General features: G+C 32.6%; 1 protein-coding gene across 1 annotated transcript; it reads right to left on the bottom strand.

Annotated features, from left to right (window-relative positions):
* Window positions 1-695: 695 nt before the first annotated feature.
* LOC149784014 (uncharacterized) lies at window positions 696-25,146 on the bottom strand. Its single transcript, XM_089932113.1, has 3 exons — window positions 23,208-25,146; window positions 5,560-5,712; window positions 696-1,361 (listed from the first exon to the last, which is right to left on the bottom strand). The coding sequence occupies exons 1-2, from the start codon at window positions 25,004-25,006 to the stop codon at window positions 5,664-5,666; spliced, it is 1,848 nt and encodes a 615-aa protein (XP_089788239.1). The 5' UTR covers window positions 25,007-25,146; the 3' UTR covers window positions 696-1,361; window positions 5,560-5,663.
* Between the last annotated feature and the right edge of the window lie 1,079 nt (window positions 25,147-26,225).

Raw genomic sequence — 26,225 nt, 5'->3', positions numbered from 1 at the left:
ACATGTATATAATTTTTGTGTACTACTTTAAAAAGTTCAGTATATTTCAGTAATTCACAGTTGGTCAATTTGCTACAGAAATCACCAGACAAAGGGAGATAATCCAAATTTGTCTTTGGCTGCATAAAGTAACAATGTTAACAACATAAGCTGGGCAAATATTTTTTTTTTCCTTACTGAGTCAGGTACATAGTTAGATATATACATATATACTTTTATGCATATATGTATCTTCATTTGTGCTACTTTAGAAAGTTGGGTATCTTTCGGTATTGTAGTGTTTGTCAGTGCTACATAGATCACAAGACAAAGGGAGATAATCCAAAATTTGTTTTGGAACTGGTTTATACTTGTACAGTAATTGTAAGCAAGAAAATGAATAATCAGATTTTTTTGTTGTGATGTTCTTATTTTGTGTGTGTGTGTGTATGTGTGTGCATGCATGTATTTATCGATTTATGGATGTACGTATGTATATATATATATATGTATGTATGAATGTATGTATGTATGTAAACCACAGGCATTCATGTTCAAGTATTTTGTTTGTAGAAAGATGTATACATGATACTTGACCATTGAAAGTGAAAATAAAAGATCTAGTTGTCACTTGAAATAAGAAAATCCAAACAGAGTATAAAAGATTTAGAAACATACATGTAGCTATTATCATCAATACTGACGACGTAATTTTACAAACATTTCAGACATGCGATCTCTAAGCAGTATAACTATAATTCCTCTTTTTGCTTCCTTTTGAAGCCAAGTAACATTTAATAATGGAATAAAGATAATAATGCAAAATATTTAGAATTTTGTTTTCAATCTGCACAACTTATAATCTAGAATTTTTTTAAAAAGTGTTCTTGAAAGATAAATGATCACCACAATGCTAAAAAATGCCAAATGAGGAATTTAATTAAATGAAATGGTCAAACAAACCAATGCATGGATAACAATCAATTCAAGGTGTGGCATAAAATATTCAGAGTGAACAAAGTGTGCCAATTACAGCATATGGATAATAATGTTCATAACATCAATCAATCAAATCTGTATAAAATTTTACTTGCACAGCTTCAGTCTGAACATATGTAATAATTTCTTGGTCTCTCGGCATGTTAGTAAATGTAACTTTGTCTTAATGAATTTAAAGTAACTATGATGACACTGACACAAATTATGAAATAAAAGACTATCCACATTTAGTAAGTCTTATCTTTACTTCCATCTCCTGAGGATTAAAGTAGAATCCATTGAATATCAGTTGTGAAGTAAGGAATCATTTCTTTACTCCCATCTCATTTGATGAATCAAGCATTATCAGTTGTGAACTAGAGGCACGTTTTACTTCCATCTCTCTAGAGAAATGAATTAAAATACATTACATTTCAGTTGTGAAGTAGTTTCATAAAGGATACAAAAATGTATACTGAATAATTAAGTGTATTTAAGCTGCTTAGATAAAAAGCACTGCAGTTCTATGTAAAACAGGAAGAGGTTTGCTTTTAATAAACACCCACCTCAGAAATGTATGAACAGCTACATCATTGGGAATGTGCGTGTGTGTGTGTGTGGGGGGTGATGCCAAAAGGAAAACAACAATGAATTTAATCACACCATGCAATATGTTACGATAGTACAGGGATCAACAAATCAATGAGATATTTCAAATTATCTGCACATAATAAGTAACTGAAAGTTAAAGAATGAAATTACAAATGTTTTGCCTTAAATCAAGTAAGATTAAATGGGTCTATAATCTGTGAAGCAGTTTTAAGAATAAACAGGTATGTAATCAATCATATAAGACTGAATGGGTGTGTAATCAATCATGTAAGATTAAATGAACATGTAATCAGTCATGTAAGATTAAATGAATATGTAATCAATCATGTAAGATTGAATGAATATGTAATCAATCATGTAAGATTAAATGAATATGTAATGAATTATGTAAGATTAAATGAATATGTAATCAATCATGTAAGATTAAATGAATATGTAATCAGTCATGTAAAATTAAATGAATATGTAATCAATTATGTAAGATTAAATGAATATGTAATCAGTCATGTAAGATTAAATGAATATGTAATCAGTCATGTAAGATTAAATGAATATGTAATCAGTCATGTAAGATTAAATGAATATGTAATCAGTCATGTAAGATTAAATGAATATGTAATCAGTCATGTAAGATTAAATGAATATGTAATCAGTCATGTAAGATTAAATGAATATGTAATCAATCATGTAAGATTAAATGAATATGTAATGAATTATGTAAGATTAAATGAATATGTAATCAATCATGTAAGATTAAATGAATATGTAATGAATTATGTAAGATTAAATGAATATGTAATCAGTCATGTAAGATTAAATGAATATGTAATCAATTATGTAAGATTAAATGAATATGTAATCAGTCATGTAAGATTAAATGAATATGTAATCAGTCATGTAAGATTAAATGAATATGTAATCAGTCATGTAAGATTAAATGAATATGTAATCAGTCATGTAAGATTAAATGAATATGTAATCAGTCATGTAAGATTAAATGAATATGTAATCAATCGTATAAGATTAAATGGGTCTAGAAACAATCATGTAACTCCTGTACATGATAATGTTACACATTGCAAATTAAACTCCTACTTATCCACAAATGATAATAATTATCACCAGTGACCCTGACCTTTGACATACTGACCCATGAATCTCATTATATCTTATGCTCTATGTGCCCTGGTAAGCATATGAAATAAGTCATTACTTTTGGTATTTCATGATACAAGGACTACGTATAACATTTTTGAAACTTTTCACTTAAAATTGTTATAATTATTGATTTGTGCCACAAAGAAATATGAGCAATGAGAAATTATTATATTTAGAACTTCCATGTTTCCTATTTCAATTTCATTTGTGAATACTTTTCATGAAACACTGGATATTAAGCAAATATTAAATTGTTTAAATCATTTAAGTCTATGTGCACCATGATGGGATGGAGACAGGGTGGCTCAGCGTTTAGCATGCCAGACTCCTACCCAATAGGAGCGGATTCAAAAACCTACCCTCAGGTCAGTTACCATGGTATGTCCTCATGCAATGTACTTTACTCCAAACCAATTCTGGGTGTAAAATATGTTTCTTCAATTATGCTTACCCAATCTTAACATGTTAGAAGAGCATCTATTACTTCACAAGTAATAAAATATGTTAACTATGTCCATTGGCTTGTATTAGCAATACAAATGATATACATCTGCATGTCAAAACAGGAGTCAGAAACAAGTGGTTTCCCTTGGGATTGAAGGCCTGACAAATCTATTTGGAACATCCTCATCATCTGATGCTATTTAATTGACTATGAAAGACTAAAACAGACTGAGGTAATAACAGTGATACTTCCCAAATATGTATGGTTTTTGGTGAATGAATTTTATGGTAGAGCTGTGAAGAACAAGTTGTTATAAAAACTGGGGTTGAGAATAGCACAAGATGATATTTCAACAGTCAATACGATAACGACTCTTTTAACCTTCAGTGTCATTCCTGCACACCCTGAAACTATTATGTTGCTGATTATAATGACACATCACCTAGTCGCTGTGACGTCATGAAGTTATTATGATGTAATTGAAAAGAAGGCTTGATGCCGAACAAGTTGTTATAAAAACTGGGGTTGAGAATAGCACAAGATGATATTTCAACAGTCAATATGATAACGACTCTTTTAACCTTCAGTGTCATTCCTGCACACCCTGAAACTATTATGTTGCTGATTATAATGACACAGCACCTAGTCGCTGTGACGTCATGAAGTTATTATGATGTAACTGAAAAGAAGGCTTGATGCCGATCAAAACAGATGTTATTCACATCCAAATTAGTTTAAAATGGAGGAAGCCTTGGCAGGGAGCTTGGGAATAAGTGCTCATATAATGACTGGATAAGTATTATCAAAGAACACATGTTACTCACAAATACAGAGGAAATGTGATAACAAGAATTTCCAGATTGCCACTATGGAAATCAGCACTATTTTCAGCTGGCCTTACCAGACATGATGATATGTAATATTTTACTGAAAATCCCACACTGATATGACACTTCACTCTGGAGAAGTAGCAATAGCAGGATTCAACATGGCTGCTGTTGTGGCCATATTGAACTTCAGATTAGCATCAGTTTTAATCAAGACCTACTAGAGATCATAAAGCATATTATGCTGAAAACCCCGTATCAATCTGACTTTCTGCTCAAGATGACTAGCAACAGCAAGACTTTCAAGATGGTCACTCTAGATGTCTGAGTGGCACCAGTTTCATTTAGAACCAATCAGAAAATGAGGTAGAGATTTTTTATATCATCATGCTCTCCATTACCTTTGAAAATTAATCCTCCAATTAGCTTATGAGGAGTGGTAAGAACAAACATCTGTGTCTATGACCAGTAGAGCTAACAAAAGTCCGTCAAAGGGACCAATGCTCTACTGTGTGGAAAGAACTACATGGAAGTCAAGCTAAGGCCATTTAACTGCTGAGGTCTGTACAAGCTGTATTGCATACCTCTTCTTACAGGTTTGGAACTGTTGTGTACATGTTAACATTCACATACATACAATTGACAAAAAGTCACTGGTAACAAAATTATGCTACTGTTCATATTTGGGTATAGGAGACACTTTTTATGTACATATTTCAGGCATATCCAACTTCCTCAAGGCCTCAGGATCGACAGCAATTTTTAGAGGTACCTGTATGATGTAAATATGAATGGGTAAAAAACCTAGTTGTGATGCAGCTGGCAGGCCATGGGATGCACATACCCGACATATTTGATTCCTCAAGAACCTGTGCAATATAAAAATTCATACAAAAATTTGTTCAATTAGGTTAAAAAGATTCATATATTTTTATAGCTATAATAAATAAAAATAAACAAATATGGTTCATTTGACCTGACACATTGTTTTTCTGCAAAGTGATGCTTAAAACACAAATGTAGATGGTGGAGTAGCAGCACCAAAGTTTGGCTGGCTGATGGATGGATGTTGGTAGATAGACAATAGACAACAAGTTATTCCATTAACTATTCTTGTCTATGACCTGTAGAGCAAACAAACAGTTCTTAACTTTTCAAAATATATTGTTTTGATGATACAGATAGCAGCAGCAAAGGAGAAGTAATCTCCACTGTCTAGCTATTTGTGAGTGATCTAACTTTATTATGCAAACATTACAGCATTTTGGAACATTGATATTACATTGGGTTACCCTGCTAAATGTATTGATGCACATTAAATAAATCCATTGGTAAATAGTCTTCTAAACTGACAATTCCCATCCTCAAATGCAATATGTATTTGCATTCACTTAAAACAGACCTGGTATACTCCCATTCATGCATAACCAATTTCAGCAACAAAATAAATTTACAAAATAAAAGTAAATAGCAAGGAAAAGCAAAAAAAATGTTAACAAGCTGAAAACTCATTTCAAGAAGAGATCTGTTTCAACTGATTAACTTCTAAAAAGTACATACCACAAAAGAAAATGTGTGACTAATGACATTAAATCTGCCATCAAAGTCAATCCCTTGTGCAATTGGATCAGGATGACCATCTGGATGTGGTTCAAATTCATGCTTCAACCAAGTGACCAATTAATCCTTACATTCTTCCATGCAAATGGAGACCTGTAACAAAAAAGCAAGTGATAGTGAGAATATGTTGATACACAGTAAAAACATGACTATACAGAGGAAAACTCTATTGTCAAATGCAACAAACCTTTTGAATATCTCACGGGACACTAATTAATTTATTAGCTATAGAACCAGTCTACATGTGGTGGAACACTAAATACCTTATTTAAAAGAATTAAAGTTGCTGATTGGCGGACAATAATTACTGGAAAAAATGGACAGAGTTGCTCAAAAACTAGATAAGGGTAAACTCTATGCATTATAAGGTTAGAACCAATGCCACTGTATCTCAGTAACTGCATCATATATTAATGGATATAAATCTGGACATCACACAGAACTAGATTTTTATAGTGGGTGTCATCAATGTATCACTGTTACAGCACACTGGATTAATGGATGTATATCTGAATAGACTAGATTTTTTTCTCTGTCACAGCATACTGGAGCAATAGATGTAAATCTAAATATCTCACAAGTTTAGAGTTTTATGTTGGGTATTTTCATTGTATCACTGTCACAGCATATTGTATTATTGTAAATCTGGAGATTACAGAGGGCTAGATTTTTATACTAAGCACATACGTAGGACTTTTTCTCAAGACTAGATTTTATTATTAGGTACCTAAGGGGCCTTTCCCCAAGAACCAGCCATGCAGGATATTATTTTGACCATTTTAAATGTTCCCTCTTGGATAGACCATTCATAGATTATAAGTGTAGTTTGCCACTGTCTCACCATAAAAATAAAATAATTAGGTCCAATATTCAGATTATAGTATATGGGAAATGGAAGTAGTTGTTTGTGCCTAATTTGAGTGCTAATTAACCCCATGAAATGTAAAAATACATTTCCTGTTCTTACAACATAAGCAAATACAGGACTTATGTGTTTACCTTCAGTTGGTAAAGGCAGAGCAATTTTGATTTAGGTTAGGATAATCAATATATCTGTAGAAACGAATGATCCACACTTCATCAACCTACATTATTTTATATAAATTTGTATAACATGCCTTGAAGAAATCAAGATTGAAATACAAAGAAAAAAAGTACATAATCAACAAATGACACTGTTTGATAAAAAATTGTTTAACAGTGCCTTGAGAAACTTAAGTTTAATTATAAAGAAACCTAGTAAATAAGTGAACAAAATACATTATTTAACAACAATTGCTTATACCATGCCTTGAAATGTCAAGTTAAAGTCAGCACTATTGTAATTTAGGACCAAGGGGACACGATACATGTTTTAGTGAAAACCCCATGATCATATGGCAATCCATTGAAAAGCAGATATAACAAGTTTCAAGAGCGCCACTGTGGTGGCCATATAGACTATCCTAACATCAAAATTTGAATTTAGTACCTACAGACAGACATATCGGAAACATCAGAACATCCCATGGGCTCTTCTGACCTATAGCCAGTACAGTTTATAACAATTTCATTAAGCTGCAGTATTCTGAAAATGTGTGAGCACATTAATAAATGTGACTAAATAAAAATAATATTATTTCTTAAAGTATTTATTCCATATGACAACCACAAACATCTACATCCAAACTGCCTCAGGAAAGGAAAAGAACATTATCCACCCCGAAACACATACAGACCAAGAAACTGTGGATTGGGTCAAAACACAGAGAACCCAAGAGCGATCAAGGACAGCATCCATCATGAGGACAGGCAAAGCTACAATCAAAATATCTCAAGAAGAATACAGAACAAAATAAAGCAAAACAACAGCAATAATTCTAAGCCCTAAATCAAGCTAAAGTAAACATTTGTAACTCAGGCATGACCACTTCAGACTATCCCTAGTACCATATCATTAAGCCAAGATGGAGTGACTGAATATCAAAGTCTTTACCTTTGACATTAATGGTCTACAAGGGAAAACAGATGCAGTTATTAAACTCGCTTAAGAATATGACATCATTTTAATCCAGGAAACTCACAACATGACTAAACAAACTATTCAAAAACTGGAAGATACTCTACACATTCTAGTTTTAGCGAATGATTAAAAACAGACCACAAATCTGGGGTTGCCGCCATCTGAAGAGGTGAAGCCAAGAGACTAAAGAGGAAAGACTCATACATCATATCCTGTTCAACAAGTGGCATATTTTAATGTTTATGTCCCAACTAGCTTTAGTTCAAGGAAAACTAACATCATTGTAGACCTAACATATTATGTCCAGCCCTAGAACAATGTACAATAGAAGGGAATTTCAACTTGGCAGCAAACAAAATTGACAGAAGCACAGGATTCAATGAAGCCAAAAAGACAGCAATCAAAATAGTCAAGACTTTTATGAAAACAAGAACTCTAATAGATACGTATAGAGCAATTCAGGTAAAAGGGATACACACACACGTGGGGTTAATAGCATTAGCAGGCTCAACACATATTACATATCAGAAGGGAATAAAAATTCAAAACTAGTATACTGGGAGAGATAACTGAATGACCCAGATTATGTGAGGCTAATTCACCATAAACTAAACCAATTTACAGAGAGCTCACATGTAAATATCATGCAATAATGGGAATGAATTAATGAAGAAATAAAGAACTTAGAGCTAAATTAAAGTTACAAAGGGAGTGGATAAACAGGGTTCATACAGAATTCTGAATGATACACTCAAAGACTTTTCCCAAACTTTCAAAGACCACAAACATAGATATCCAAGACCTATTTTATGTTATATGAGAAAACAACAAATACAAAATAATACAATGTTTAATGATGAAACGAAACTGAACGGGTCATCAAAAGAAAGAAACCAGGAAAACTTGACTACATCCAAATCTAACAACCTTGGACAATTTCATTTGTGATTATGGAAAGAAATTAAAATGTTTGAGTTTATTTCAATTTTCAAAAACTTGTATAGATCTTAGGGTCATCTGCTTGATTTTCCCAAATTTTCAAGGCCTTGAAAATGCTACATCATTTTTCCCAAACTGTCAAAGACATTCAATGACCATATGAACCCTGATAAAACCAAATAAAAAGAGATTAAAAAAAACTGAGAACAAATCAGAGGAAGATAAATTATTGAGGAACAGATGAAGGACATATGAAATTATATGACACAAGGAGGCTCAAATAAGAGCCAGTAAATATGGTGATCTATACACAAAAGGAAGAGGACGTATACAAGAATAGAGATTAAGAGGGGTAAGGAAAAGAAAATAGATAAAATAAAAATAGATAAAATAGAAATAATTAATTGAATATAAACAAACAAAAGGGGAATACTAGATAAAATACTCAACTACTAATTAATGTGATATATACATCCCAAACTACTGACCAATCTAATAATGAGGAAACATATCAGAAAGGGCAAAATCTCACATGAAGATTGTATCACTTCCAAAGAGATAATGACATCCATCAAAGACCTAACTAAGGGAAAATCCCCTGGTTCAGATGGTATAACTACTGACTTTTACATTAAGTTTCAAGACAAGCTAGTTTTTTTTCTTGAACTTTTTCTTAATAATATCCTATTCAAAGACAAAATGACAAAAACAATGAAAAAATAAATTATTATATCAATTTTCAAAGGTAATGGAAAACAGGAACATCTAAACTAAAAATGGGTGTCCTATCAGTTTCATAAATAATGATTAAAACATTTTAAGGTTATTACAAACATATTAAAATCCTGTATAGGATCAGTAGTCAATATCAACCAAATTTGTCAAAGGTGAGTAGAAATATATCTAGTAATGCTCTAACAATTAGTGCCATCACTGATTTAGTAACTAATAAGGAAGAGAAAGGAGCCATGCTACTGTTTGATAAAGAAAAAGCTTTTGATCAAATAGAGCATGGATTCATAGCAATAACCTGAAAAAAGTGACTTGGAGTGGGGCAGGATTCTGTTAATGAATTAAATCGATGTATACAAAAATATCAACTCAAAAATTTCCATTAAGCACAAACCCAGGCCTTTTAAATTGAGAAATCAGTGAGTCATGACTCTCCATGCTCCTATATGTTATTACTATTGAAACCTTAAGAATAAACATAAAGAAAAGTAACAACATCCAGATTGACGGCGAATGAGTTGCAAAGCCTATTGCATGCAGAGGACTGCACAAACTCTATCAGCGATGGCTTCTCCTTCAAACACTTAAAAAAGGAATTCATAAGTTTTATTCATGAGTTTTGGCAAAGCATCAGGATCTGCTATAAATCTCACCAAACCAGAGATACCCTTAATACGCAACTGGTGGGGAGAAAACCCTGGACTCTCCCCACATTTAATTTTTAAAAAATTGTGAAAGCACTGGGCATTATTTATGGGGAAAATTCTGTACAATTATAGACAATTGCTTGAAAATATAGAATCAGATTGAAACTTGATCTTACACCATCTTTCAACCTAATGGAATGCATCCAGGTCTCTAAAACCTATATTTAAAGCAAACTTTCATGAAGGTAGTAGATCTAACGTTAAACACAGTTAGAAGAAAAAATAATACATTTTATCCGGGGCCACAGATTACATTACATAACTATGTGTTACCTGTACATAACAAAGGATTAAAGGTCCTTGGCCTTATACATCTGAATAATAAACAGAATAAGAATTTTAACAAAAGGAACATCACAATTGGGCAGGAACATATATTTAACTTTTCTGCTAAATAAGTAAACAGAATGACAACACATACAAAAACAAAAGACTAGTTAAACTCACTGAGCCACCTACAAAATTCTGTCACATCAGAGACATTATCTTTAAACACAGAGGATGCACAAACATATGGGAGGAAAACAAATGAAAGAAAAATTTATCAATATTAAATATTGAAACCAACAAGAAAATAAAATTAAGAGTAGAATGTATAAACCCAGAATTAGAGTGGAAAGGAATCTGGAGATTCTGGTGAGATATAAAATCAACAACAAAGCAAAGTCTAATGTTTATTTACTTACATAATACTTGGCTAACAGGAGACTGAAATAGCTTTAAAAGACATATAATATGCATAATACTGCCTTGTGATCTGTGCAGACAAGATAACTATTTCAAGAAACACATTATTCTGAGGTGCACTGAAACTGCTACTAATGGAATTACAAATGCAATTAGACAAAACTATAGGGGACAGATGCAAAACACCTACTGTACAGACAAAATAAGTGACAATACAATATATAATGATCTTTTAGAGTTTAACAGTACATATTACGAAATCTAAATGAAACAATATAATATAACCTGAGGCATGGGAATTACAAACAAATATTTGATAGTAACCCGATGATGTCCTCTACCTGTCCTGGGATTGGGGGGCTGTGTAGGTCCATCACTCAGAAAGAGATCAACTTAGCTCTTTCTGGACCTCGTCCCTTGTCCCTTTTAGATGCAGAGGCAAGGCCATCCAAAGTATATATAACACAAATTAAGCTACTAACATGCGACCTTGCAGAAATTAACATAATGCTAACCACAAATGTACAAAAAACATATACACATGGGACAGGGATGTTGAATCTATCCAAGTAAGGAGTACATGATGGTGTGACATCAATGCTACATGGCTAATGTGAGGTAATGCAGGACACATCAGATCTCCCCAAATGGCAAGCCAACAAACAAGAACATCACAAAAACAATTACACAGGGGAATAAAAATATTGTATTAACACATGCGATGGAGCAAAAACTAGATGCAGAACATGCCTTCATACAACACAACATCTTTTATTTTCTGTTTGGTTTTTATGTTTATTTTATTTTTTCTTTGTCTTTTTGCCTATCATAGCATCACAGCAAAACTAGATAGAGACAATATTCATGGGGATAATGGGATCGATTACTATGGTGAAAACAGATAGGGTTATGCCCACCAAGGCCAGCGACAATGCTACATGTCACAGTGAGTGCCACAAGTCAATCCCATGTTCCACTAGCAGGCTTTATTTTTATTTTTGTTGATAGGCTTCTAATTAAACAAAGACAACTGTTAGAACAATTGGACCTTTTTCAGTCAGTCCTTACACATACACAAGGGATATAGCATTACAATACAAAATAGCACCACCTTTATACAGCATACACAGGACTTCAACTGATCTCTGGCAAGAATCACAAGTTAAAGTTGTTGTTGTTGTTGTTGTGGGGTTTAACGCCATTTTTCAGCACACGATAGGCTATACATGGCAGCCAGTATTAATGATGGTGGAAGAACCTGGGAAAACCCCGGAAAGAACCACCAACCCACGAGAAGCTACTGGCAAGCTTTCTCACATACCCACATTGGCTGAATCCAAGACTCGAACGCTGCAGACAGAGGTGAGAGGGCAGTGATCCATAACGGAAAGTGCTTTAGACCACTCGGCCACTCAGGGCCCCACAAGTTAAAGAAACAAAATATCAACCAGGGGAGTACAAGCCTTTTAAAACATAAATAGGGTTAAGGGCATCTAGAAGCCTTATTCAAAAACAATTAAAAATTTCAAAAATTAGATTTGAATTTTCTTAATAGACACACTACAAGGAAAACACACAGAGACATAAAATCCTTTGAAATTTTTGACTGGGGGGTGGGGGTGGGGCACTTCAAAGTTCTACTACCAATCATAGATGGAGAGCAGAGAGGGGTCCGTACAAATATAAATCAAAATAAATAACTATGATTCATTAGTTAACCTGATCAATCTGTACAAGATAATAAATCTGTACAAGCTTAGCAATCCGTATAAATTGATTAATCTGTACAGCTGATCAATCTGTACAGGCTGATCAATCTGTATAAACTGATCAATCTGTACAAGCTGATAAATCTGTATAAACTAATTACTGTGTATAAACTGATAAATCTGTACAAGCTGATAAATCTATACAAGGTGATAAATCTGTATAAGCTAATCGATCTGTATAAACTAATCAATCTGTACAAGCTGATCAATCTGTACAAGCTGATAAATCTGTAGAATGTGATAAATCTGTACAAGCTGATAAATCTGTAGAATGTGATAAATCTGTACAAGCTGAAAATCTGTATATATTAACCAATCTCTATAAACTGATCAATCTGTAAAGGCTGATAAATCTTTATAAACTGATAAATCTGTACAAGCTGATAAATCTGTATATATTAACAAATCTGTATAAACTGAACAATCTGTATAAACTGATCAATCTGTAGAAGCTGATAAATCTGTACAAGCTGAAAATCTGTATATATTAACCAATCTGTATAAACTGATAAATCTGTACACGCTGATAAATCTGTATAAACTGATAAATCTGTACAAGCTGATAAATCTGTATATATTAACCAATCTGTATAAACTGATAAATCTGTACAAGCTGATAAATCTTTATAAACTGATAAATCTGTACAAGCTGATAAATCTGTATATATTAACCAATCTGTATAAACTGATAAATCTGTACAAGCTGATAAATCTGTATAAACTGATAAATCTGTACAAGCTGAAAATATGTATATATTAACCAATCTGTATAAACTGATAAATCTGTACAAGTTGATAAATCTGTATAAACTGATAAATCTGTACAAGCTGATAAATCTGTATATATTAACCAATCTGCATAAACTGATAAATCTGTACAAGCTGATAAATCTGTATATATTAACCAATCTGTATTAACTGAACAATCTGTATAAGCTGATCAATCTGTACAAGCTGATAAATCTGTACAAGCTGAAAATCTGTATATATTAACCAATCCGTATAAACTGAACAATCTGTATAAACTGATAAATCTGTACAAGCTGATAAATCTGTACAAGTTGAAAATCTGTATATATTAACCAATCTGTATAAACTGATCAATTTGTACAGGCTGATAAATCTGTACATGCTGATAATCTGTATAAACTAATCTATATAAACTGATAAATCTGTACAAGCTGATCAATCTGTATAAACTAATGGAAATATGGATTTTATAACAGTGATATCATGTCGCCATTCACTGGATGGAATATGGATTTTATAGTATCTCCACAAATTCATGAGACATTTTTTGGAGTTTTTTGGTGAAGGGGTCAATTCAAAACAGATTTATGGAAATTTTCATAACATTACCAGCAGGTGCAATACAGAAGCTAATCAGATATTTGAAACATAAATTGGTTAGATATGTCCATACATTTAAATTGTATGCACCATTGCTTATTACCATTCTTATTCTTTGCATTCAGGGGACCAGAGTGGACGAGTGGTGAAAATCACTCACCATTCGATCACTGCCATCTCACCATTGTCCATATGGGATCACTTTTAGGCTCTGAGCCAATGTGGGTATGTGAAAAAGCTTGCCAGTAGATTCCCATGGGTTGGTCTGTTGCCTGACTTTTCTTTGGTTCTTCCTCCACCAATTATGCTGGCTGCCAGCTATAACCTATTTTGCAGAGAACTGGCATTAAACTCAAAAGTGCTGAAACTGAATTTACCATGTTCACATGTAACCCAGTTTCACTGGACATTGTTACCTGCATAGTTATGAAACTGGACACTTGCACTCAAATGTATTAATCATCAACTGATCGCCCAGACAAATAAGCCAAAGTTGAAATGAAAACATTTCTTTCTAAAGTAGTGTGGTGACCTGAAGATTTATATTTGCAATATACATGCATAAAATACACAAACTAAGTCATGACATTTTTAAAACCAAGTAATTAATGACTTTTTTCGCACGATTCAAGAATAACACTTGCTTTTTTTGTCTTTACCTGTCATTGTGTTTAATTTGAGCTATTATCTTTTTATTGTTGTCTTGCTTCAAACACATTTAATTGGAGTGCTACGGTATCATGGGTCTTATTGTTTGTGATCAGTGAATAAATAAAGACACTGACTTTCAAGCTATATCTGTAACAGTATTTGATGTTCTTTACTCTGTATTAATATACACTTATTTCCAGTTGAAATCAGATAAAGATTGTGGGAAACAATAAATAAACAGACAACATGTAGATTCAATGCTATGCAAGGGGCGTTACTCTGATAATAAGAGTAATAATGACAATATAATTTTACAATGGCATAAGCTTGTCAAAATGTTACGATCTTGATGTATATGCTGCACAAATCGCAAATCAATTTCAAGTTTGGAGGCTACTTCAATGGCTCTTATTCTGTCACCCGTACCCTCCAACAGTGAAAATTTATCTGCGAGAAATAAAACAATGCATATGTAAGCACTTGTGATGGTGGGGGGAGGAAGTTGCAACAGGGCCTTCTGTGAGAACACTTGGGCTCCTTACAAAGAAAATTAGGAGTATCCATCAATGAATTGAGGGATGGGAGGAGGTCTAACTTGTAGCAATATAACACACTATCACAGGTTAGACCCCTAGCCCTCAATTCATGAATGGATACTCCTAAATTTCTTTTTAATTTGCACCTGTGGGTGAGAATGCATGCCAACATGAACATGAAAGTACATGTCAATCACAGACTGTTTAAACAAAACCAGGTGTTTTAATGAAACATGATAAATTGTGTACAACAATGTTTTGAAGTCAACACCTGCCAACTGCGAAAGCTACCAGAAAACAACATTAGCACCCTTTATCTCTAGACTCTTATTTTGGTACCATATATTCAATTTCTTGCTTCTTGACCAATATGGTAGTCATGTGATCTGACTCTTGCATAAAATCATTGGACGTTATCAGACGACAAACTGGTTTACTGATTCGTTACAGTGATATCAATTGTTAAGATGTAACAGATGTTATTTGAGAATATGGGGTAGGGACATGTTCTGAAAAGGTGAAATTTATGAGTGCATTTTTAAAATAGTGTACTCATCAGCAGTTTTGACATTTTCTCGAAATAAAACTTGCGATGCAGAATTAGTAGCTTATGGTCATCCCGTGTATATAAGATAAGCATACCATAGGTGACACTATAGAGAACATTACCAAAGAACCTCGAATACTGCAATATCAAAGACCCTGCCATATCATAGCAAGTCACCATTCCTTCGATGTCATGCGGTATCTCTCGATAGAGTTCAAAGTGTGTATGCTTAATACATGTTCCTAACTACCGCCCATAACAATGTTGTAAACACGGCATTTGCCATTTAGATCCCATATCAGAGAATTGTTGAATGCTGAAAATATGCATTTTATAAATTATGGATTCAATGCTTTTCATGGTTTACATTGTAAATTTTGCATCAGTTGAATTCAACAGTTCAAAAACATAACTCCAGAAATTTTGTACAAAGCAAGATTGTTCAAGTCATTGTGAGTGTTATCCTTGTTGACTTGCCATGCTATTAATTCAGTTCAATATTAAGAAAATCACTAACTCCTTAAACCAACCTGCCATAAACATAATGTTTCAAATTTTCAGATGTTACAATATTGTCTGCATCACTGTGAGTGTAACCCTAGCCAACCTTATGAGCTAAATTAAATTCAGCATTATATACCAACTCAAATAAATTGTACGATTGCTTAATACACTAATGCTCACACGTTTTGTTTCTACCTCCACTCAACATTCAGTACAGCCCTCATAATGTTTTGTTTCTCCACTCACTCAAGATATAATACAGCTCACACCATAGTTTGGTTCACCATATATATATATATATATATATATATATATGACCTTAACAATTTGCAAGAAAAAGGTCTGCTGTCTGATCCATCTCTCCCATGGATGAGTTGGCAGATGCAAACAAAGTTCAGTATACATGTAGTTTACCTGGTTATATGTGCAAATCTGTTGTCCGTTGGTCGACAATTGCTTGTTGCTATACCTAGGTTTTTTTAAATTTCTGATCTGATTTTATTGAAACAATTTTGGACAAACTTAGTAAAAGGTAAGAGATGCATATATTAATGAAGTTATCTTGCATCTGATTGGCCAGCCCATTTACCATTTCAGATGCATATTTATGATGCAATTTGGACTTGGGGTATATGTTATTGTATACATAATGATTGAAGAGGAGTTTAATAGTAAGTAAGATCCAAACTACTGATGTAATCATAATTGGGTATGATTGGGTATGCTTTTTACCATACTGTAGGCTTCATTTCTAATCCGATTGTTATCAAACATTTAGGAATAAAAAATGATATCATCTGCATCATAGGAGAGTTCAGTATTGAACATGATCAATTCATACTACTAATGAGGCAATCCTGTATCTGACTGACTAAACCTGTTACCACCTTTGAGCAAATCTAGATTACAAGATCATGGACAAGGCCAACAATGATCAAGATCAACACATATATTTGTAATCAAACTTGAACTATATGACTATATGGACAGAAACTTGGACAGTTTATATGATTAGAGAGTTCCATTCATATCAATTAGGTAATCCTGCATCAGATTAGCTGATGTTCTTAAACTCAGGAAACCATAATTCTCATCCTGTTTTGATAAAAAGTGGAATAATGGATATCCAATATGGCCTCCATGGATGCCAATTTAAAAGTCATTTTAACATTATTCCTTCTAAGCAGTAAGTCATACCGATGCTGCATTCGCACCAGATTTCTTATGAAATCTTGTTAGTCCAAAATGAAATCATGCTGATCTGACCTCCAATACAAATGCAATAATGGCTATCAGGAAAATCATATTGTCACTCTTATAATCCCTTCTGAACACATAGTCACCAAAACAATTCTCAAAATGTAAAGTTGGTTGAAATGAAAATGGTGCTAAACTTTTATCCAATGTGACCAACACTGCAGTCATCTTAAGACTCAATCACTACTCCTAAAATGTAAAGTCCTAACAACATCGCATTTTTGCCAGAAGAATTCTTATAATGTCTAGTTAGTCCTAAATGTAAAAGGTACTGATTTAGCATTTGATTTGATCTTCATAACAGCCATGTTAAAAATTATGCTACCACTATTCCTTTTAAGTGTAAATATATTTCAACAAGGTGATTTACCAAAAAAATTCTTCTGAAGTCTAGTTGACCCTAAATGAAATGGTACTAATCCAAGTTCCAATATGGCTACCCTATTGGCCATTTCAAAGATCTTGTCACAGCTCCTTAACTGATAAGCATATTAACGTTTTTTTTGTGCCAAAAAACTCTTTATAATGTCAAACTGGTCTTAAATGAAAATAGTCACATCTGACATCCAGTGTGGCTGCCATTCCCATCTTATTGCTGTTCCTTTCAAATGTAATAATAGCATCAGATTTCCAACAGAATACTTTTGGTGTCTAGCTGGTCCTAAATGAAAATTGTACTGATTTTATCCATCTTGAAAATCTTCTTATTGCCACTCTTTCTGATTGGATGGTCACATAGCATTTATTTGGGTTTTTTTTGCACTTTCAACACATTATTGTCCACATCATGCCAAGGAAATGTACTTTTCCCAAAAACAGATGGAGGCAGCTGACCCAGGTTGGCCTGAGTAGGTATGAAACCTGTGTTCTTGAGTTATAAGTACATGGCTCTACCAGCTGTGCCCAGTATGGTCATATAAACATGGGATTTTCACTAAGTGATTTCTTATGTGATACATTTGTTCCTAATTGAAAAATGATACCAATATGTTTATCTAATAGGGCCGAAACAAAATCCCTCTTCAAATCCATATCTTATGTTACGTGTTTAGGTTCAAATAAACAGTAACAAAAGAAAGAGTGAAAACAACAAGCTTTGAAAAATTGAACAAATAATTTTTTTTCCTCGAACAAACACCATAAAAAATGAAAAAAATAAGAACTTAGTTTTAAGAATCAAATCCAAAAATAATCCAAGAATAATCCACAAATTAAGTTTTAGAAGTCCTAATAATGAAATGTTCTAATGAATTCAAGTTCGAGTCCTGATGAAGAATCCAAAATGGAAGGTGATGATCTATACTGTAGTCAGTATTGTGCTGTTGTCTACAGTTCTGTTTTTTTTCACAGTCAATAATATTCCAGTCTTCAAGAAGTATTTATGTCTAAAAACACATAGTCCCAGTATGACCTTGACAAAAAAACAATCATTTTACTCAAAAAATAAGATAAAACTAAAAAGTTGTTTACTTGACTCAGTGATTTCTGAATTAATGTTGGGAGCTAGGTCAACATAAGACACAAAGTTTGGTGTTTACAATTAACTCTAATGTCAAACTAATTTCTGGAAAATATCAAATTCCTAGTAAACAAAATTACATTATTTTGACATATAATGAAATTAAAAATAAATTTAAAAAAACAACAACTTACAAACAATTATATTTGTGAACAGTAAACTGTATGTTTGGTCATTGAATCATTTCAGTATTACACAATTATTGAACTTACATCTTAAAACAGATACCGGAATCCAGTGATATGGATTTGTCACCGGTTGGAAATCATTAGTTTGTATATGCATGATGCATGCATGAATTGAGTTTAATTGTATATCACCATGAAGATGTATACGCACAACAAGCAAATAAAGAATATGATCCGCAAAGACAAATGCGTAAGTAAAATTCATAAATGCAAAAACAAAGTGATTGGTATAAATGTCACTCTTTAAAAAAAACACAAAGTCGTTCACAGCATGTATGCATTACAGGAAGTGCACATATACAACCTCTGGAGTACACAGCAGGGTTTGGGAGAGGGGTTACAATTATATCCACAGGTGTCATCCAGCAAGAAAAATCAAATCTTTTCCCTGTAATGAAGTCCAGAAATAGAAAGAAAAATATAATATTAAGTTTTCAACATTGATAAAGAGGAACTGCTGATCTTGTAAATTTTACACAAAGTTTCCACAAAGTTTATGTAATTGAAATAAAATTAATTTATGTTCATCAGTTGATAGCAGTTTTTACTACTGAAATCAAATTAATTTACATTAATTGCATATATAGTGTATACTACTGAACTCATTTTACATTGATTGTATACAGTGTATATTAATTACTGAAATCAAATTATTTACATTGACTGCACAATGTACACTATTGAAATCAAAATCTACATTGATTGCATACATAGTGTATAATCAAATCAAATTAATCTACATTGATTGCATACATAGTGTATAATCAAATCAAATTAATCTACACTGATTGCATACATAGTGTATAATCAAATCAAATTAATCTACATTGATTGCATACATAGTGTATAATCAAATCAAATTAATCTACACTGATTGCATACATAGTGTATAATCAAATCAAATTAATCTACATTGATTGCATACATAGTGTATAATCAAATCAAATTAATCTACATTGATTGCATACATAGTGTATAATCAAATCAAATTAATCTACACTGATTGCATACATAGTGTATAATCAAATCAAATTAATCTACATTGATTGCATACATAGTGTATAATCAAATCAAATTAATCTACACTGATTGTATACATAGTGTATAATCAAATCAAATTAATCTACATTGATTGCATACATAGTGCATAATCAAATCAAATTAATCTACATTGATTGCATACATAGTGCATAATCAAACCAAATTAATCTACATTGATTGCATACATAGTGTATAATCAAATCAAATTAATCTACATTGATTGCATACATAGTGTATAATCAAATCAAATTAATCTACATTGATTGCATACATAGTGCATAATCAAATCAAATTAATCTACATTGATTGCATACATAGTGCATAATCAAATCAAATTAATCTACATTGACTACATACATAGTGTATAATCAAATCAAATTAATCTACACTGATTGCATACATAGTGTATAATCAAATCAAATTAATCTACACTGATTGCATACATAGTGTATAATCAAATCAAATTAATCTACATTGATTGCATACATAGTGCATAATCAAATCAAATTAATCTACATGGATTGCATACATAGTGCATAATCAAATCAAATTAATCTACATTGATTGCATACATAGTGTATAATCAAAACAAATTAATCTACACTGATTGCATACATAGTGCATAATCAAATCAAATTAATCTACATTGATTGCATACATAGTGTATAATCAAATCAAATTAATCTACACTGATTGCATACATAGTGTATAATCAAATCAAATTAGTCTACATTGATTGCATACATAGTATATAATCAAATCAAATTAATCTACACTGATTGCATACATAGTGTATAATCAAATCAAATTAATCTACACTGATTGCATACATAGTGTATAATCAAATCAAATTAATCTACATTGATTGCATACATAGTGCATAATCAAATCAAATTAATCTACATTGATTGCATACATAGTGCATAATCAAATCAAATTAATCTACATTGATTGCATACATAGTGTATAATCAAATCAAATTAATCTACATTGATTGCATACATAGTGCATAATCAAATCAAATTAATCTAATCAAATTAATCTACATTGATTGCATACATAGTGTATAATCAAATCAAATTAATCTACATTGATTGCATACATAGTGCATAATCAAATCAAATTAATCTACATTGATTGCATACATAGTGCATAATCAAATCAAATTAATCTACATTGATTGCATACATAGTGCATAATCAAATCAAATTAATCTACATTGATTGCATACATAGTGTATAATCAAATCAAATTAATCTACATTGATTGTATACTATTGTAATCAAATTAATCTACATCGACTGCATACATAGTGTATACTACCGAAATCAAATTAATTTACATTGACTGCACACAGTTCTTTGCCTCAGAAATTTGCACCAGACATATTCCACATCTGGATCACTCAACATTGAGGGTTGGGATGCTGAAAGGGGACAATGATTCCCCCCGGGATCATAATATGGTTGTCATATGTGCCATCAAAGGATTTGTTGAAATTAATTACTTTTTATTTATATAATGATGGCCAATATCAGAACCAAGGGACCCACATAAATATTTTCAATTTGAAAAGAAAGAAAAATTGTAGATCTTGTATATTTTACACATGTATGCTATTAAAATCAAAATAATTTACATTGATTAATAATGAATCTTTTAACTACTTCTACACATGTTGTAAAATAGTTAAAGAACTTTATTTCAAGCAGATGTTAACACTTTACTATGCATACATGCATATTTACACAAACAATGCTACATATATGTATCCGTTGATCCATCCAAACATCAATAAATCAATGCATGCATACATTAGTAAGTTCATCCATCCATAGATGCATGGAAGCATATATCCATCTAACTATAAATACATGCTAGTTTATAATCCATCCATCTATCCACAGATACATGCAACCATATATCCATTCATCCATAGAGACATGCAAGCATACATCTGTCCATAGATACATGCAACCATATATCCATTCATACCTAGATACATGCAGGCATACATCCAACCATCCATGGATACATGCAAGCATACATCCATACATCAATGGAAACATGGATACATACATCCAATGATTCCATCTATTAATCCATCATGACATATACAGTACTACATAATATATGAATATATTATACCATAACGGTACTGAGGAAATAAATATACACAAAGAAAAAAGTGTAGATTCAATTCAGACCACTGACTTCAGCACTGTAATCTCATTAAACTGACCAGTATATTTATTATAACACGTGTTTTGTCAGCATATGGTGTCTTCAGAAATCTATCTCTGTTTGATGTTTTTTGCTACTGTAAATATAGTGAATAAACTTCTCTTATGAACAACATACATCATATTAAAAAATTCACAATCATGTCTTTAATATAATTTGTCTTTCAATATGAAACATTTCCAACTAACCGTGTCAGTAATGTTTGATGAAACTTTACTGTGACAGTGTGATGATTTTTAATGACCTGAGGCTCAGGTGATTTCTGCGATAAAAGTTATAATCTCTCCAAATTAACTAGATTTATAGTTTGATCATTCCTTCAACCACAAATCAAATTATATAAAGTCTGCAAATAAACATTCCAATGTAAAGATAATTTTTAATAATATTTTGTTTTTAGGGTTCTTGTGCATAAAAAGATGGCACTTTCTTATTTTCTTGCAGGATATGGATCATTTGTTGAGAGTCTCCTACTCATTTCCATGACATTAACACTAATGAAATGGTTATTTTTTTAACTTATGCTGCAGAGGTTACTTAAAGATAAATGTAATTTTATTAAATTTAACAAAAAATATGTTTTGATCGTTATATGATTCATAAATAAAATTATACTGAATCATAAAATTAAAATAAAAAAAAATAAAAAAAATTAATTTTATGGGTTTTTTTTAAATTCATGTGCATTAAAAATCTGTCACTGCCTTCTGTGCCGTTCAGGAGATGTATTATTTGGGTACAAAGTAGTGAAGCTTCCTACACATTTGACTTTGATTTGTGATGATGAAACTATCCCTATTGTAATTGAAGGAAATTCCTCTTGGTTTTTGAGGAACACCAGAGGTGATGACCTGGAGTGTAACACCATCTCGTGACAGTTTGTGAATGTTGTTAGAGTCACGTCCCAATACATACACATTGTCCTCTCTGTCCACTGCTATACCCCTTGGAGACTTCAGGTCATTGGATAAGTAGACAAAGTACTGTTTTGCATCTGTCAGACCAAAACAATATACTGCATTGGCATAATCATCAGATATGTAGACACGTGATTTGGACATATCTAGGGCAGCATAAGCATACCATGCCACTTGACAATCAAATTCATGGTTAAACTTCACATTCCCATTCCTAGTGATAAGGCTCCAATAACATTTGTTGCTATATACATCACCGCAGTGGCCAGATATTGCGATCTCCTCCCTGGAGACTGTATCAACACCAAAACATTTATACTTGGTGGTTAAAGTCCCTTTGTCTTGGATGGATTTTTCTCTGATGGACAGGAACTGGACAGTTTTCTTATCAGGCAATGTTATAGCAAACTCGTCTCCTATCAGACACATACTACAAGGTCTTCCAAGCAATTTGTGGCTTGTGATGAAGCTATATGATGAATCAAAGAGGCAGCATATCTGGTTACTGTAGTCTGCCAGAACTATATATGAATTGGGTAACAAGACAATACCTGTGTATTCAGGATTCTCGACAAATGGACAGCAAACATCAATAATGTTATTGAGCTCCACAGATTGTTTTTGAAGAGGCATCACTCGAGTTGTGCACAGCATATCCTTAGCTTCCTCTTGACACTGTATTTTCACCAAACCTACTGCATCCTGAGAAAGTATTGCTTTCATGTTGCTATCAATCTCAAGTTTTATTCTGATGTTATCCACTTGTTCAAACTTCTCTTGAATCTGATCAGTATAACATAGTAGCTGTTTCATCATTTTGCTGGTCACTATAAACTTTTGTGTATCAGACCCATAATGGTCAACCATCGCTAAAAGAGCCTGAGAGTTTCTGATAGCACTTACCATGGATAGACATTGGTGATTTTGTTCCTGTTTTCTGATCAAGCACTCCTTGTAAATTCGATTTCCCTCAAGCGTCACCATCTTCTCAATATCATCAAGTACAGCATTGAGTTTGTTTCTGATGTTTACGATTTCTAAAGAAATATTGTTAACATGGCACTCCAGAGTATGTATGTTTTCTTCATTCATCTCCATAAAATCCGTGAGATGATCCTCTAATTTCCGCATTTGTTCCATTATTTTCTGTGCATTCATCTCCTTCAGAAGACTTGGAAGAATCTGCTTCAATTGGAACACATCCTGACATGCTTTATGGTAAAGAAAAAAACATGTACCACAACAAGCAGTATCGTGGCTCCTGCAGTAAAACTTGATATCTTCATTATCATGTTCCGGACACCCAAATCCCTCTTTAAATCTTATGCGGTTTTCTGGATTATTTTCTAAATCTTCTGTGGTAATAATTTGATGGCTTCTACTAACCTTCATGTTTTGATGATAGACGGAACAGTTATTACACATGAACTCTTCGCATACAACACAGAATTTGTTAGCAACGTTTCTACAACTATCGGATGTATTAAAACATACTTCGCATGAACGTTCTTCTTTCGATTTACGCACCAGCGGAAATGGACTGTGAGGGTATAACGAAGCCCATTCTCCAACTGGTTTTTCTTTGTTTCCTGGTCTGGTTACTGCTCTACAAACAGGACACATAAACTCTTCCAATGCTTTCTCTGTGCTCTTAGCCTTTTTTGTTATGTAGTCCTGAAGGCAGTGTTCACAAAAGGAATGTAGGCATGGTAGATGACGCGGATTGGTGAACCCGTCTAGACAGATCGGACATCCCTGATAGTCTTCCGTGGAAGCTTGAGTGACTGCAGTAGCCATTGAAACACGCACAAATAAAAAAAATTTGGTCTGAACGAAATAAGTCACAACAATGTGTATATTACAGTACTGTTAATCATAATTTGTCTTCGCGCTTCCAATTATCTGCCTCTAACATGAAGTATATATGTCAAGTTCAATCTCCCATGTTGATATTACTGTATTACTGTAACAAAGTCTAAAACCGGAACGAGTAGTATAAAACTGTTACCGGTTCTTTTCACTTCCAACCACTTACCCGGAACACGCACAAGATATCACACACACACACGCCTTTACAAGAACTACTGAGTGAACACTTCAACTGTGTCTTTTTCATTTTATGCTATTATTCCATTCTTTATCTATTACATTTCTATTATCTAATGACGTCAATGATTTTGATTGAAGACTCGATGATCCACTTAGTTGTGTGTATGTGTGTGAGTACGTGTTTAAATTATTTAATTTTTCTTAGTCACCCCCCTCATGTTTATCATGCAAGTTACTGAATTAGAAAAGTGATTACAGAAACAAAAATTTCCATAAATTATTTAACTGAAATAAAGCTATTAAAACAAATATAATATCGTATAATCTTAGTATATTTATAATTGCTGCATATAATAATAAGTGAAGTTATTGGATATATGTACTTGAACCAAAAAATTGCAGTATTATGGGTTACTCAATTTATGGCTATACATTTTTAGTTTTAAAATTCTTACTTTGCTATTTACTGAATGTTTAAATAGACTTGGTCTTTCCTAAATGCTGTACCACCCGCGTGTGCCCACGTGATTTAGGATTGCAAAAGCACAATTGATGTATGTATTTGTTCACTGCATGTAACTAGTCTCTAGACATCTGTTTTGCCATCTGTCTGTCCCTGTTGTTGTCTGTCATTATTTGCCCCTTGAAATGAAAATGATTTTGGAATCAAATATATCAGTTAAAGGAGTTTTTATATATAACTATTACACATTAACATCTTTTTCCATCGATCGTGCCAACGTTGTGCTTATGCAACTGATTTGGTGTTAAAGCGTTTCTTCCACATGTAAATGTAGCATGCTTATAATGATGGTGGTGCTAGTGATGATAATGATGTTACTGATGATTATGAGTGTATTTCTGTTTTTATATGTTTCATCTTTTCATTTTCATCGTGTATTCCCATTTGCTTCCTGAACAAAAGCAACCACTTCTGCCACAACTGCTGATATTATTGCTACACTTA

This window comes from Sinohyriopsis cumingii, chromosome 14 (genome assembly GCF_028554795.1).
Source record: "Sinohyriopsis cumingii isolate HCF-2022 chromosome 14, ASM2855479v2, whole genome shotgun sequence".
Lineage (NCBI taxonomy): Eukaryota > Metazoa > Mollusca > Bivalvia > Unionida > Unionidae > Sinohyriopsis > Sinohyriopsis cumingii.
The sequence above is the reverse complement of the archived record's forward strand: the minus strand, read 5'-3'. Positions and strand labels throughout refer to the sequence as shown.

Excerpts from the sequence above, each read along its gene's own strand:
- LOC149784014 (XM_089932113.1), bottom strand. The coding sequence starts at position 25,006 with ATGGCTACTGCAGTCACTCAAGCTTCCACGGAAGACTATCAGGGATGT. Across the intron at positions 5,713-23,207 it reads GTGGACAGAGAGGACAATGT|GTCTCCATTTGCATGGAAGA; the intron begins GTATGTATTGGG and ends TTTTTGTTACAG.